Source organism: Protopterus annectens, chromosome 11.part0, assembly GCF_019279795.1.
Source record: "Protopterus annectens isolate FY-2018-M chromosome 11.part0, PAN1.0, whole genome shotgun sequence".
NCBI lineage: Eukaryota > Metazoa > Chordata > Ceratodontiformes > Protopteridae > Protopterus > Protopterus annectens.
The window spans coordinates 81,212,356-81,228,861 of NC_056745.1; the positions used below are offsets into that span (position 1 = coordinate 81,212,356).

General features: G+C 35.9%; 1 protein-coding gene across 3 annotated transcripts in view; it reads right to left on the reverse strand.

Annotated features, from left to right (window-relative positions):
- The window catches only part of LOC122815179, a 1,312,396-nt gene that overhangs the window by 109,429 nt on the left and 1,186,461 nt on the right, over window positions 1-16,506 (reverse strand). For all 3 annotated transcript variants that reach the window (XM_044087461.1, XM_044087460.1, XM_044087462.1), the window contains one exon: window positions 16,378-16,506. This exon is cut by the window's right edge and continues 1 nt beyond it. In XM_044087461.1, the coding sequence (XP_043943396.1) occupies window positions 16,378-16,506 (129 nt within the window). The remainder of the gene's footprint in view (window positions 1-16,377) is intronic.

Below are 16,506 nucleotides of genomic sequence, written 5' to 3' on the forward strand. Positions count from 1 at the left end.
ATTATTACAGTGTTTTAATTGTGGAGGTACATATATAACCATAATACAAACGTAGGTAGAGACTGTGATATATTTATTCAGAAACACTAATGTGTGTGTCTGTCATACACTACAATTCTAGATGTCACATGCTGTTGCTATGGTTGGTTGTGATTGTCCAGTTGTTTTAAACTTTTATATTCCTTTCCAGTTATATGATGTTGTAATGTCAGCCATTAGCCATAATTCATAGCTCATCTCATTTGCATGTACTTTTAAGTATATCACTACTTGTTCTTCTTGCAATAAATTTAGAATAAACATATTTTATTCATGGGATGTCAATATGACAAATTACTTGCACTCAAAAATATTATACTGCAAAAGTAAAGGGTATATTGACACCTCAACATAAAAACGTGCCACACATATTGAGCAATAAATAGTGGTCCAGACAAGCAAAGTTTTCATGTTAAGAAAATGTGACTAGCATTTTTTTTAAATCTATACATCTGCGGGTTACACCAAGGGCCATATTCTATAAAGTATGCTGTTAGTATCACAGTGAGCTTACTGTGTATTTTTTTTTTTTTTTGAATGAAGACACGTCAGTGTTATGTGGCACATTATCATACCATACTTGTCTTGAGCTATATGTGTACACCATGTACTTTTTTGAATGAAGACACGTCAGTGCTGTGTGCCAGAGTATCAGCAGTACTTGTCTCGAGCTATATGTGTACATCTGTGTTTTGCACGAATACCGATGGCTGAAATGTCTATCAATAAACAAGCAATAACAGCATCTTGTCTGATAAACTAGGTATTGCGTGTTGTGTAATTTTTTGGAGTAATGTAGTGACACTGTATGATGGGCAGTGGTCCACACATGCCCTTCTATTCACACTATCAATATATGGATATTAGGACATTAGGAAATTTACATGATAATGATTATTACAAGTTTGTTGTTATGCAAAGTATAAATATATTTTATGGGCCATATCATCTGACAATTAAGCTTTACTGACAAATATATCCATACATGCATATATTTCTAGCACGGGCATTAATGTCCTTCTAGCCTGCCAGTATACCAAAACGCTTGACCCATAATAAGTGTCCAGGCTGTTCTTAAAAATATCTAAACTAGTACTTGCTTTAATGTAATTTGGTAGTCTGTTCCATGCATCAGCTGCTCTGTCAGAGAACCAATTAGTACACTTCTCATTCATATAGCGTCTTCTACATAGGTTGTCTAATGATTCTCTAGTACTTTTTGTTAACCCCAAACATTCCCAGAGGTAGTTGTCTCTGAATGCCCTATATATCTGAATAAGATCTCTTCTTAGATATCCATAAGAGATACTATACAATTTCAGATATTTTAGTATTTCGTAAGAACTTAAATTTTCACATCCATGGATGCCCTTGGTATATTTCTGCTATACACTTTATAGTTTACTCATGCTTGTTTTCTTGTAAGGGTTCCATATTGTTAGACAAAAACACAGCAACAGCAAAAATATAGCAGCAACACACCAAACAGCCAATGCCTTTCTTCACTTTATTTTAGACCTGGTACCTCGGCAATTCGCCTTCAAGGATTACCCATGATCCTTGAAGGCGAATTGCCGAGGTACCAGGTCTAAAATAAAGTGAAGAAAGGCATTGGCTGTTTGGTGTGTTGTTCCATATTGTTATTCTATACTAAAGGTTAGGTCTAATGTAACTAACAAACAAGGACTTCATAATTTCTGATTTCCTAAACTTTATAAATCATTTGTACAATCTATAGATCTGTAACTATCATTAACCAATTGGGTGACATGATTAGAATAACTCATAGATGGATCTACCTGTATACCCAGGTCCTTAAATGAGTCTACAGTTTCAATCACCATGCACTGTATTAAATATTCTTTTAATTTATGTCTCCCAAATCTCATATGTTTACTTTTTGATGTATTTATCAGCATGTTATTTTCCTGTGCCCAAATGGTCAATTTAGTCAAGTTCTTTTTCAGACGTGCCTTTTCTGTAACACATGTAATCAGTTTATTCAGTTTCAGGTCATCTGCATATAGACTGTAGAACACCTCAGATGAAAAATGTTAGGTTTGAAAGACACAATCTAAACAAGTAAGAGCCTAGGACAGAACCCTGTGGGACACCCTGACTATAACCAAGAACTTCACCTGTTCGGTTGCTGTATGATACTTGCCATGTTGTATTTGTAAGCCATGCAGCTATCCATCTTATCAAAAGTCCATCAATACCTAGTTGTTCTAATTTATTATCAGTGTTTTGTGTATGACCCTGTCAAATGCTGAAGTTAAATCTATATAAATTATATCACAGCACAATTTTTCATTCGTAGCTGTTATTATATTGTTATAGAACATTCAGGTGGTAACAGATCTATTTTTAAGATATGCATGCTGACATATGGTTTCAAATCCCAACCTATCCAATACTGACAGTAACTTATCCAATATTACCTTATCCATTATTTTTCCACAACATGAAAGTAGACTTAAAGGTCTGTATCTGGGTTTGTCCAACACCCCTTTCCCTTAAAAACAGGTTTTAATAAGAGCATGTCTCCAATCTTGAGGAATTTCCCAATATTTATATGACCTAGTGAATAATAGATATTATGGTACTGTAAATTCTTGCTGAAGTGTTCTCAGGTCATTGTTATAATTCCGTCTCCTCCCTGTGATTTGATTGTATCCAGTTTGTGCAGTTCTTTTATAATATAATCTAATTTGATTCCAGTATCTGAGGTTACCTAGATGTCGCTAGGACAACTTCTCACCCCCTTTGTGCAGCCAAACTGGTTTGCATAACATTTTGTAAATATATTTGTAATCTGTTGTCTCTGACAATAAATTTTAGGATCTGCACACATTTTATCAATTTGTATGTCTTTGCTGCTCCCACATCTTATGTATCCATAAACATGTTACCTATTATGCTCAATATATTTATATACATTTTCTTCAAATTTTTCTTGATCTTGTCTCACGCTATGCTTAATTTGTTTGTCCAGTTTGTTTATTTCAGTTTTCAAAGTTGTAGTTTGACCTCTCTTTCATTTCTTTTATTTTATGTCTCTCACCTTAATCATGCTCTTATGGAAATATATCCCCCTGATGCTGTATGCCTAGATCCCGATGTTAAGCATTTTTTTGATTATTTGCACTTAAAAAATTTCTATGTCAAAACTTTCCACATTCCATTTGCAATTTTTCCGCTGAACATATCACTCCACTTAGTTTTGCACAGTTACTGGTTTGCATCTGTAATTAAGCTTCAGTGCATTGGTTTGGATTGCAGTTTGACAAAATTACTTAACAACACATTAACTTTTGTAACCCTATGTTCACTGCACCTCAGTGATGGTAAAATGTGACAAAGTAACTGTAATTTCTTTAGGAATACAAACATTATCTGGTATGTTCCCTTCCCTGGTAGTTTTATTTACAGTCTGAAGCAATTTTTGTTCCTGAATATATGTTGTAAAAAATGTCCTTACTATTGCTGTTAAATCAGTATTATTCCAGTCTGTTTCTGGTAAATTTAAGTCCCCAGCTAATTTTATCCTTCCATCCTGTGTTTCATGCTAGAAATGTATGAATTCCTCTAGGCCATCTGCAAGTGACTTTGGTAGTGTATACACTCCAATTGTTATATGTTCCAGGGTTCTCTTTATTGTCACAGTTACACAGTCTATAGTATTGGTGTTATCATTGAACATGTAATAATCACAGGTCTCATAACTATCTTAAATCGCTGTTTTAACACCTCCACCTGATTTTTTTGTTAGAATGTCTGTTACAGTAAAAATATTTATACCGTGACAGAATTCATTTCCAGTCAGTGTTTTTTAACCATGTTTCACAAACAGTAACAACATCTGTCTTGTGGGAATGTAGCAAATTTTCCAATAAAAATCTTTATTATTAATGTTCCTAGCATTAACAACCATCAAAGATGCATCAAATGTTGCTATCTAAGAACTGCTACATTTTCGGTCTGGCAAAATCCTGCCTAGTGTTTGTCAAATATTGCAAAATATCTGCTGCAAAAATTGTCTTCCCTGATCTTTACAAATGCACACCATCCTGTCTGAACACGTACCCAAAACAAGGCTTTGATGGTCTATGCATTTCCACTTTTTAAAACAGGACAGTTTTTCCATGTAGGTATTTACCCAAAACTTTTAATTTAGTGACCTGACTATCCTTTCTATATGTGATTTGTGAAAAATACATCCTAACACCAGTACAAGCTATACTGTCTAAAAAGGGTGCAAGTTCCATATAACAGTCAGAGATTCTTTGTGGATGAGATCGTTTGTACTGACATGGGTTAAAACAGATCCGTACTTCCTTATATTAAGGCATTTATAGGCTTGTCTGACATGTTCTATTTTTGCTCCTGGCAAGCATAACACTATTCAATGTTCAGTATGTTCTCTGTAAATGTAAGTATCAGTTTTAATAACTGATTATACCATGACCCCCCATTAATATTCCAAAACGTGCACGCTGATTGGCCAGCGTGCATGTTGTAAATCGACTTATACTAATGGAAAAAGGTCCGGTCGCCCAGACTTTTTCCATTAGTATAAGTCTCTTTTAAAACACTGTCTCGCTATGTTAAAAGAGTTTAACATAGGGACACAGGTTTAAAAAAAGCAACGGAGATCTCCGTTGCTTTTTTTAAAGCTGTCTCGCTATGTTAAACCCATTTAACATAGCGACACAGTGTGTAAAAAGCAACGGAGATCTTGCTTTCTCCATTGCTTTTTTTTTAAACCTGTCTCGCTATTTTAAATGGGTTTAACATAGCGAGACAGCTTTAAAATAAGCAACGGAGATCTCCGTTGCTTATTTTAAAGCTGTCTCGCTATGTTAAACCCATTTAACGTAGTGAAACAGTAAAAAGCAACGGAGATCTTGCTTTCTCCGTTGCTTTTGGCTACAGCTCTGATGTACTGCGTAGGCATACGTAGTACATCAGAACTGCCGCGGATACCAGACAGCTGAGGAAGGGCAGCAAAGAGGCATTATACAATGCCATTATTTAAGAAAAGTAATTATTTATTTTCTTAAATAATGTCATAGTATAATAACAATAACCCACTTCTGGGTGTGGGTAATGCTGGATTTACCCACGGTTGTCTTTGTTTGGTCCCTCGGGCTTCACCCTCGGGACCAAACCACGCCAACCGTGGGTAAATCCCGCATTACCCACACCCAGGCGTGGGTTATTGCTATAATCCCCACTTCTAATACTGTAATATCTGCTGTATTAATTGTTATTAAGTATAAATCCTCATCACCATTAGTCTTATTAATCCCACTGTTTTCACTGTGTATTCAATTCTCATCCCGCCGGTATTGTAAATCCACAGCTTGATCCATCATCTGTCTTTCTCTTCTTTTTTCTTACAGTAATGTTCTAAAGTCCTTCCACGTTCAGTTTTGATTTCTTACTTTTCACCTTCCCCTTGCCTCTTTTTTCTACCTTCTGGTTTGGAAAAATGATACCATTTTCTGTAGACTGAAGGCTTTCTGATAGAAAAGTGTGATCATTCCCTGTAATCTGTGCATTACATAACAAAACAGTGTCCTTTTTAATATGCATTCTCTTTACAGAAATTAATCACTTTCTTTTACTTCATTATTTGTTGAGAGCTTCTGTCTTTTTTTTTTTTTTTTTCTTTTTTTTTTTTGGTTTCCTTCTAAACTCTCTGAATCCCCAGATTGCTGGATACTTGCATCCAGAATTCCAAAGTTGTCAGGGGTATTGTCTTGTTTCATAGGGTTTGAGTGATTTTTACAGATAATAGATGCATCCTTTTCTAAGTGTGTTCTATTTGCTCTTTGCCTAACATTATTTATCTCACCAGTCCAGTCATTAATGTTTGTAACAACAGTTCTCCAAGCAGTGCCAATTGCACAAGTGCAACCATCATCAGTAAGTCAGGATTTCCTACTAATAATGTAAGCAAATCATCCAACTTTTGACATGAACAGATCGCCAGTGTTATCAGGTGCTACCTTTAAATATGCATAGCATTTATTAAACTGTACAAGATACTTGTGCTTTAGCAAATCATTAATTGCATACTAATTTAAGGAATCCATATTCACTTTCAAACAAAAAACATATTATAAAAGAAAAGAATATTCAAAATCAGTAACCACAGAATTCAAAAAGAACTAAATCAACTTCTCTGATAAAAATCATGCAAGATATATACAACTAAATACTAAAGTAAGTATAGTAAAGTTGTTCTGACCATACAAGTTCTGAAAGTCAGACAAAAGCTGCAATTCCATTACATCACACGCAAATGCGTGCAGTAGCTCCTGCTCACTATCACTCACAGACGCACTTCTTTTTAACAATAAATCTCAACAAATAACAAACCCAGATAGGATTGCTTAGATAATCTCTGGCTTGTCCTCCCTGCATTCTGTGTGAATTTGTAGCTGACTAGGTCCCTTGGGATGGCTAGAACTTGCCTGTCTAAAACCTATCCCTTTCTAACAACCAACACTGAAAATTAAAGGTAAAACAACAAAATACAAATTAAAATAAATCTTACTGTCTACAAGCAATACTTTCCTTCCTACAAATGGTGAAAACCAGTGATAAAAGTAAAATATAAATTTAAATAAAACTTCTCTTACCAATCAACTCCACAGTAAATCCCAAACCAAGATAGGATTGTTTAGATAAGCTCTAGGTTGTCTTCTCTGCAGTCTGTGTCTATTTATAGCTACTAGGCCCCTTGGGATGTATTACACTGTGATATACCTTGAACAAACATGTTGCATAGCCTGTCTCATATGTTTTTTATCATTTTAATGGCACATCATATGCTGTCTTTACTAATATGTAGGTGGATTTCTGATTGTGTTTTATGACAGACCTGTTTTGCACATAACTGTGATGTATGTTTGTTAGACAAATGTGTATTTGAATGCATGAAAAATGCTAGTTTAAAAGCAAAGTAGTATATAATGCATTTTATTCTATTAATCATATAGTAGTAAAATTAATTCATGTCTAAATGTGAAGTAGTTTTGAAACTGCAGTGTGGCTTGAAGCAAAGCTGATCTCTGATCCTGGCAGAATGCTAGCTTAGCAAGTTTTAATGTTTATGCTTTTCACAAGTAATTATCTGCTGGGTCAGGAAATTAAATGTGTGAAATAATGAAATCTTCTGCTCTTTCCTGTTAGAATGAGATGGCCTTGTATATGTGTTACTAAGATAGCACGCAGCTGTGTGAGAAAGTGTAACAGAGAACAAAGACATGCATTAAAAGACTGAAGCTGCTATTGTATTCAAACTGATATGAAACCTTGAACAAGTAACTTTACAGAAAGACATTATGACTGACCAGCTGGATAGCAAGGCCGTATTGTATCTAGAGGAAAAGTTTTTTTTTTAAATATACAGCATCAACAGATTAAATGAATAGAGGCTTGTAAGCTAAAGTGATGTAGATGCCCTGTGACATATCACATCAGTAAGATGGGCATAGCTTGAATGTTAAACCTATACAAAATTGTGTGCTTCCTGTTTCATGTCAGACAAAATTCTGTACTTGTACGTTTTTTGCCTCCTGGTGTACACTAGTAAACTTTTGAATCTGAACCTCCTGTGTATTGAATTCTTAATTTTATTTAACAATGTTATACACCATTGTGTGTATTGTTACAGATTGAATTCAAGCCTTTCATCACATACAGTGTTACAGTTGCATAAGATCATTCAGTACTTTAATATCACATACAGAAGAGTCACCACATGTATATTGTGTCAGTTTGTATGACATGTTATATGCTCATTGCATTTGGGAAATAACTAGTATGCATGTATAATGTTTTTTTTCCTATATTGAACCTGAGTGTGGGACTCATGGCAGCTTTCCTATCATATGAAGAATATGACAATGTGCCAGACCACTGACATGCAACTCTGACTAAAGAAGAGGATGAAGACCATTTTGGGGTCAATGATGGCAATGACAGACCAGGACAGGACCCGCATGTGCCATTGTTCCTGATGTTTATCATAGAAGAACTCCACTTCCATAGCAAGGGGATGATTTTTAGGATCAGATCAGGAAGTGAAGACATGCAGACATCTTCCAGATACAGATGAGGAACCTGATGGGCAACTTCTCCCAGGAATGCATGGGCCATGTACAACTTCTTTTGGGAAAATGGTAGAGAGGTCATCCATGATGATTGACCCCATCAGGGTGGCCTCTCAAGACCATAAGATTTGTTCTGTGTGATCTGCTTATACAATGGTGTCAACATGGTGCTTCCCAAATCCATATATTTATGGTATAGGCAGAATTGCAGAGGCATAGCATATTGCTGACATGCTTTTCTGACCTATGTCATAATGTACACTGCACATATCACTTCATATGTGGCATTATGATGCTGCTGTAGTATGAAACACATAAAATTACACATAAAGTATCCAATTTGATGAACATGATATGCTGTAATTACTGCATTCATTGCTCCATATGGGCAGGGGTGCTACTCTTTACGTGTGTGTGTGTGTGTGTGTGTGTGTGTGTGTGTGTGTGTGTGTGTGTGTGTGTGTGTGTGTGTGTGTGTACTCCTATGCATATAGTGCAGCACACTATGTTATTTCCAATATACTCTGGCCCTGTATGTGACAGAAATGACTGTCACAGTTAGCATAATGCAAGTGAGACACAATTGTTCTGCTTGTGTTGTTCTGGTATATACTTAGGTGGTATGACAGCAACTCACATACCATATCATTTCTATAGTTTGCACATAACACAGTGACATCAGCGTGGTATGTTTATTTGCACATGTTATCCACATGTATGAATTGCACCCATTTCTGTATTGGTTGGTGTTCTCTTATGTATGTTCAACAACATGACAGGTCTTTGCTTATGTGATTTCTGTGCCATTGTTGTGTCATGTTGTCACACTGACACAATGGCTTTCTGTGTGGCATGTAGTGGCAAATACTCTGCCATGTTATATTACATTACTGTGATTGGTATATATGTGCAAGTATCCTACACATACTGCATAGGCTTTCACTGGTCTATCAGTGAACATACAGAAGTGATACTTTATTTAGCGTCATTCATGAATCCCTTACTTTTCTGTACTTTGCATATGTCAATAGCCTGTCTTTTTATAATAGCTTATCTTATGACATGCATAAACATATTTGCATATATTTCCACCTGTACACATATATGTTTTATATATATATATATATATATATATATATATATATATATATTATATATATGGCAAAAAGACCATGACTGCCCTTCACCTCACTTACCTAACTTAATTTTTTTTTTATTAGAAATTTTGTGGATTCTGTCAGATTCTACAAATTGTGATGATTGTATGTATATATGTCCTTCTATGATTTACAACAATATCCATAATTGTTTGTGGATATTTCTCACTTTCCAGACAAATTGCACTGCGGTTATATAATTTCCCTAGATGTACATTGTTAATGCATATATTTATCTCAGTATATGAACAACTTTTCTTGGGATACGGATTTGATGTGACTGCTTGAGGTTGTGCAGATGTTGCTGGTTATGTTTGCTTTGTGCTGAGTTATTTTCCATGCACTGAGGCATATTTGCACATTATTTGGTTATCTGCAATTTTTGTGCAGAACTCTGTGCACTGCACTGGATTCCACAAACTTTATGGAATCTGACGCGTTGATCGCATGTTACTAAATTGTTGCAGCTATTCTGCAAAAGACATAGAAATGGATGCCACTTTATTTGTTGAAATAAGCATTACCATTTTATTGTCTGAGACAGAACTACAGCTAGGTCCAAAAGACATAGAAATGGATACCACTTTATTTGTTGAAATAAGCATTACCATTTTATTGTCTGGGACAGAACTACAGCTAGGTCCAAAAGACATAGAAATGGATACCACTTTATTTGTTGAAATAAGCATTACCATTTTATTGTCTGGGACAGAACTACAGCTAGGTCCAAAAGACATAGAAATGGATACCACTTTATTTGTTGAAATAATCATTACCATTTTATTGTCTGGGACAGAACTACAGCTAGGTCCAAAAGACATAGAGATGGATACCACTTTATTTGTTGAAATAAGCATTACCATTTTATTGTCTGAGACAGAATTACAGCTAGGTCCAAAAGACATAGAAATGGATACCACTTTATTTGTTGAAATAAGCATTAGCATTTTATTGTCTGGGACAGAACTACAGCTAGGTCCAAAAGACATAGAGATGGATACCACTTTATTTGTTGAAATAATCATTACCATTTTATTGTCTGGGACAGAACTACAGCTAGGTCCAAAAGACATAGAAATGGATACCACTTTATTTGTTGAAATAAGCATTAGCATTTTATTGTCTGGGACAGAACTACAGCAAGGTCCAAAAGACATAGAAATGGATACCACTTTATTTGTTGAAATAAGCATTAGCATTTTATTGTCTGGGACAGAACTACAGCAAGGTCCAAAAGACATAGAAATGGATACCACTTTATTTGTTGAAATAAGCATTACCATTGTATTGTCTGGGACAGAACTACAGCTAGGTCATTTGGTGCCCTATGCAGATCCACAAACGAGTGTCCTCTCAGCATGAAGCTGGAAAGCAAAACAAGGAGGTGCTCTTCTCCACTCTTGCAACTGTAATAAGTTGCTTATGACTACAACAAGTCACATTCATGTTTAGTGTTTCATTGCTTCAATCAAGCCATCAAGCCATAAACTTCATTTCACAGATGTTCTCTGCAAGCATAATTTAAGAGTGTTGTTTTAAGCTTCTGGTCTGGAGAATGAAAGAAAAGAATGTTGCCTCTGATAGCAACCATGCAGTCCCATCAGTGGAATCCTTTCATGAGTGCTAGGGTTAGTAGAGAACTAAGTCTAGAGGCTGAAAACTCTAATTTCAGATATTCTACATCTACTACTAAACATTCATCTTATATAATCTAGCATTGACAGCCATGAGAATAAAGGGTAACATATAGCTTACTGCCTTTTGAAATGTCCTTTCAGTCAGTTTTTTTTTTTTGCTATAAGATGTAAGAAAAATTTGATTATCTTTTTAACCCTGTCTTGAGGCACAATGACTACTGAAGATTTAGTATTAAGGAAACCACAAAAAAAAAGAAATGTCTTATTCGGTGAAATTAGCAGATTCAGTTTTGTCTCCTTGAGTGGTATACATTGTCTATTTCCACTGCAGAGCTTGTTGGACTGTAATGTATAATCAATGAAGGGAGAAAGTCTGAAGAATATAGTCTTCCAGATAAGGAGTGAACTTCTAAAAATCTGAGATGAGCAAATACTGGACCCATCCATTTGGAAAATGCACTGGGTTTAAAAAAAAAAAAAAAAACAACATCAGCAAAGCAGTGAATTGGTAAAATCCTCAGCACAAAAATTGGGAAGCTGTTTCTAAGCTTTATGGGTGAGAATAAGTAAGTAACCACGAAACGTTTCCATAGCAAATATAAACACATTCTGAATCATGAAAAATAATTGATTTTAAAATGTCAATCTAGATTTGAACCCTGGCTCACCTGTGCTTTGAGTAAGAATTCACTGGTCTTACACACTGTGCTACAGAGAAAACTGAATCAAGAATCTATTTTTTTTGTCCTGATAAGCTTGTTCTAATACGAGACGTTGAATGGGTCTCAAAGACATTCTTGTTTACTTCAGGAAACCCCTTGGATAGAACCCATAGATTCTTTGTGTCAAAGGTCAAAAGTACTAGTTGCATTGCTTGAATGTCCAGTAGGAGTTGCATTTGAACAAGGGCAGCTGGATGCTTTCTCTTGTTGTATGCAAAATAAACCTGGGAAGGTAGGCATAATGGGCAGACTTCTTCAAGAGAGGGTAGTAGAGATAATGAGGGAAGACTGTTATTTAGGTCTGTCTCGTTAAACAAGTCACTGCGTTAGCTGTGGTGATACTATCATATTTGCTGACCTGCCATTTCTTTTCTACATTTTTTTAGCTAATAATGCTGCTAAGTGGTTTGTTTGTGAATGAAAGCCCTGGTGTTATTAAAAAAGTTTCTGGAATATTTTATAATGACATGGTGGCTCTACTTTATATTTTATGTGATCTTACCCATTTATTCTGATTCTGTTAATAACTTTTGAAAATGGAGGTCAAACACAATACTCTTGTCCAGCAATGCATATAAGGAGCTGACCCTTCATGTCTTACAGGATGTGTTGCATACTAAGCCATGCATACTCATACAGTACTACCAGTGGCAGCATCTTCTAAAGTCGACATCTACCATGTTATAGATGCAGTGATATGGGGTCTCACCTTGACAGCTGTTTGTACCAATTTTAATATCTCTTCTTTTGAGAAATACAATCAGAATCTTGTGTTCCATCATCAATTTATTTCTGAATCTCTCCTACTACTTCATATTGAACTAGAAGCTAATTAACTAAATGGCCAGGCTGACACGTGCCTAGACCTTCTTCCAATACATGTCTGGGATTCTTCTCATTTTTTGTGATCATACCTCACTGCTATGTCACTTAACCTATGAACCTATGAACCTATAATGAAGCTGGTCTCATAAGATTTATTTTTTTGTAAATAAGGCATCCTTTGATGAGTGGTGGTGGCAGAGGGAAGAATACTCAACTCAAGTCAGGCTCAAGGTGAAACAGAAGACAATGTTGACCTAGTATGCCTGGGACTATTTATCTTCTTCAAGCTTGAGGATGGAGCAGGGGTTAATGAAGGCCTTTTTTGCTTTGTAGAAATGTGGTCACTGAAGTAGGTGGCTTAACAGTTACTGAAACTTGTACCTTGTTTTACATTACAGCAAGGTACCTTGTACAAAAATGTTATAAATAATTATATAAACTGGAGTAAACTCAGACAATCACAGTATCAATGCCCAATCACCAGATATTCTAAATTCAGAAATTCAGATGCAGGACATCCATTCCATTTGAAATACAGATTGTTCTGATATAGTTTTCTGCCATACCAGTTCTAAGTCCTTGTTCTCCTAAGTGCAGTCACAGGAAATCTCTATAGTCAATGTACAGATTTCACAAAGGTAGTCTTTAAAACAATACTGCAATACACTGCATAGGCTGAGATTTTGAAAATGCCAGAGAACAGTCATCAGGGTAGGAAAATCCTCTTAAATAATCAGGAAACATCTGGCATCAGAAACCATTTTGGTAACTACAAGTGGAAATTAAGTAACCTTCACCCCCACTGCTCCGCTCCTGTAACCCCCTTTTAGCCACAGATACAATAGGAAGAGAACAGGATAACAGCCAGGCTTTCACTTCCAAATTAGATGCATGACTCAGCTTCAGTAGATGAAAATAGTTTTACACAGAATAGATCTATAACCCTTAATTACCCAATCCTGCCCCTGTAAACATCTGTTATAGACTCCAAAACTTTTTTTTTTTCATTTTAAAAATGGACAACCACCATTTCTTCTTTTCTTACCAGACTTGCATTTAAATAAATGTTTTGATATACATACTTTTTTATGGTGTATAAGGGCTTGTAAATATGTAGCTCTACTAGTTACTGCCATTTTATTGAATGCAGTGTTTTTATTTATGCATCTGTCACTTTATTTATGTATGTATCTACTTATTTCACTTAGCAAACAATTAATTTATGTGAGCTAGTACAGATTTCAAATTTAATGAGACGGAAGAGATGTAGACTGAGTTAAGATACTGATTTTAATGTGGATAGAGTGCTAAATAGTGATCATAAGAAATAAAAATGAAATTGTTTCTAAAAACTACAATGGTTGATTTCATTTGGGGTTTTGGTAGAAGGTGTTAGATTTGGTAGAATATTGGCCTTGATCAAAGAGTATTTTTTGAATGAGTCTAGTGTTGGCTAAGTTCCTATATTTAAAAAGATGGAATTCCATAATGAAGGTCCCATTTTAGGAAAATAACATTCTGCTGTATTAATATTAAAATGTAGTCTAGTTAAGTTTGGAGTGCATGAGGCATGTGTTAATTAATGGATAAGGATTTTCAGTTGCTCCAAATTTGCTTACTAATGATTGGGAGAGTCTATTCTTTATGACGCTGCACATTATAGAAAACATGATGATGCATTCCTTAACTGGTAAGGTATTTGCTTTAATTAGCTAGAAATGGTATGTGCACTAACTGCATCAGCCGTTCTAGACTGATTTGGTGGTGTGTGGCCATAACCAAGTGGTAGGACATGTTCTAATTATGGTAGAAGCATATTCCTTATTGTATCCTTTATGCATTGAGTGTAGGCTGACAGATGATTTTTGTGCACATTTTAGGCTGTCAAGGATCTTTGTGATAGTTATTTCAATGTAATGAGGAGAGAGTTTGGCCAAACTTTATAAGTTTTTACTAAGGTGTTTTTTTCATGGGTTTATCAGTTGTATCGCTTTACAGTTTGCTAGGCAAAGTGGAGTCTTTAATATCAGTCAGTCTGTAATGTCATTTTTGGAGTAACTATCATTTCATTATTACTGATTTTTTGATTCAAAGATACAAAAGCTGACAAAAGAGAAAATGAAGCCGAATCTTTGGCCGAATCTAATGCTTGCAAATACGCATGTTGGCAATTGAATCTCGGGAAATCATTTGAATTAATACAAAACCATATCATACAGTATATTTCTTTTAATAAAGTTAAGATAGAGTTGTACTTATCACTAACCAGGATAGAAGCCTAGGAATCAGTACATTTTAACTTAGGTAACAAACAAATAAATACTTAGGGTACGTGGTGTATCTATTTAGAGCTGTGCTCCCCTGAATAACCTCAGTGAGACACTGCATCCATGCAACCCTATAGATTACTTAAGTGAACAGCCTGGGGGGCTGCATCCATTAGTGTCTATGTTTAATTCACATTATACATTGCAGTGTAAATTATTTTTAATAACTTTTTGGGTCCCTCCTCCTTCACTGCTTACCATGCAAAAGCACTCCAGTGACCTTTACTCCCATGCATTTCTCTTCATAGTGCAACAGTTAATCAGTCTAGTCATTCTCCTAAGGGGACACAACCTGCCACATGAGGCTGAATCCATGCAGCCATCAGGGGCATTTTTTATATATGCTTAGCTTCTCAATCTCTGTAGCAGATGGGAGGGGAGAAGGGATACTGTGCTTCATACATTCACACAACCATGCATGCCTGGCTAGATCTACTACCTCTGCATCAGGTAAAAGGTGAGTTCCATGCATTCACACAACCATGCATGCCTGGCTAGATCTACTACCTCTGCATCAGGTAAAAGGTGAGTTCCATGCATTCACACAACCATGCATGCCTGGCTAGATCTACTACCTCTGCATCAGGTAAAGGTGAGTTCCATGCATTCACACAACCATGCATGCCTGGCTAGATCTACTACCTCTGCATCAGGTAAAAGGTGAGTTCCATGCATTCACACAACCATGCATGCCTGGCTAGATCTACTACCTCTGCATCAGGTAAAAGGTGAGTTCCATGCATTCACACAACCATGCATGCCTGGCTAGATCTACTACGTCTGCATCAGGTAAAAGGTGAGTTCCATGCATTCACACAACCATGCATGCCTAATTGCCGCTATAACTTCTGCTGCTTGTATGACCCCTCCCACCACATCCTGATAACTGCTGACTACCCCCTTACATAGTGCAATGATATATAGTCTGTGCTAGGTGTCAAATTACCAGCATAAGCTGCTTCTTCCCTCAGGATGGATGAGCTGCCAATCTTGCTGACCACATCCTCCTCCTCCCTGCACATGTCCTCTGGTACTAGAACAACAAACTGAACTTATGTCATCTGGACCTCAGTGGTCCATCCCTCTACGCCATGGAGCAAACCTTATGGCAATGATCTTCACAACAAACTAAATTACTGCATAGTCATATGCAGATTTACAACTAAGTATTTATTATTTATTATTTATTTATTTTATATTTGATTACCTGGTTGGTCTGACTGGGCAAGCAGGTACCCGTTTTCAGCAGAGACCCTGGGAGAATAGCTCCACATACGTGACAATCATAAAAAATACAAAAGCTCCACATATACGATTAAAATACAAAAGTCAGAGATGAGTACAAATTAATAGAGCAAACAATAGTATCGTAGGATGAGAAGTTACAGACGTGTACAATATAGAATCTGCAGTAGTAAAACAGAAGATATAATGTATTTGAGTAAGAAAGTGCAGTAATATATACAGTTACATACATACATTTAAAAATGTAATTCATTATGGCAGTTTTTTTTATAGTTTTTTAAGTAATGTTACTGAGTTACCTTTTCCACATTTTGTTTGCCTACAATGTCTTTGGTGTATGCTTCAGATGTACTCTTCTTCGTGTTGTTTGCAGAAATCTCATTCTCTGCCTTTATGGTCGAGGCACCCGCTCTCTTTAGTTTCTGCTT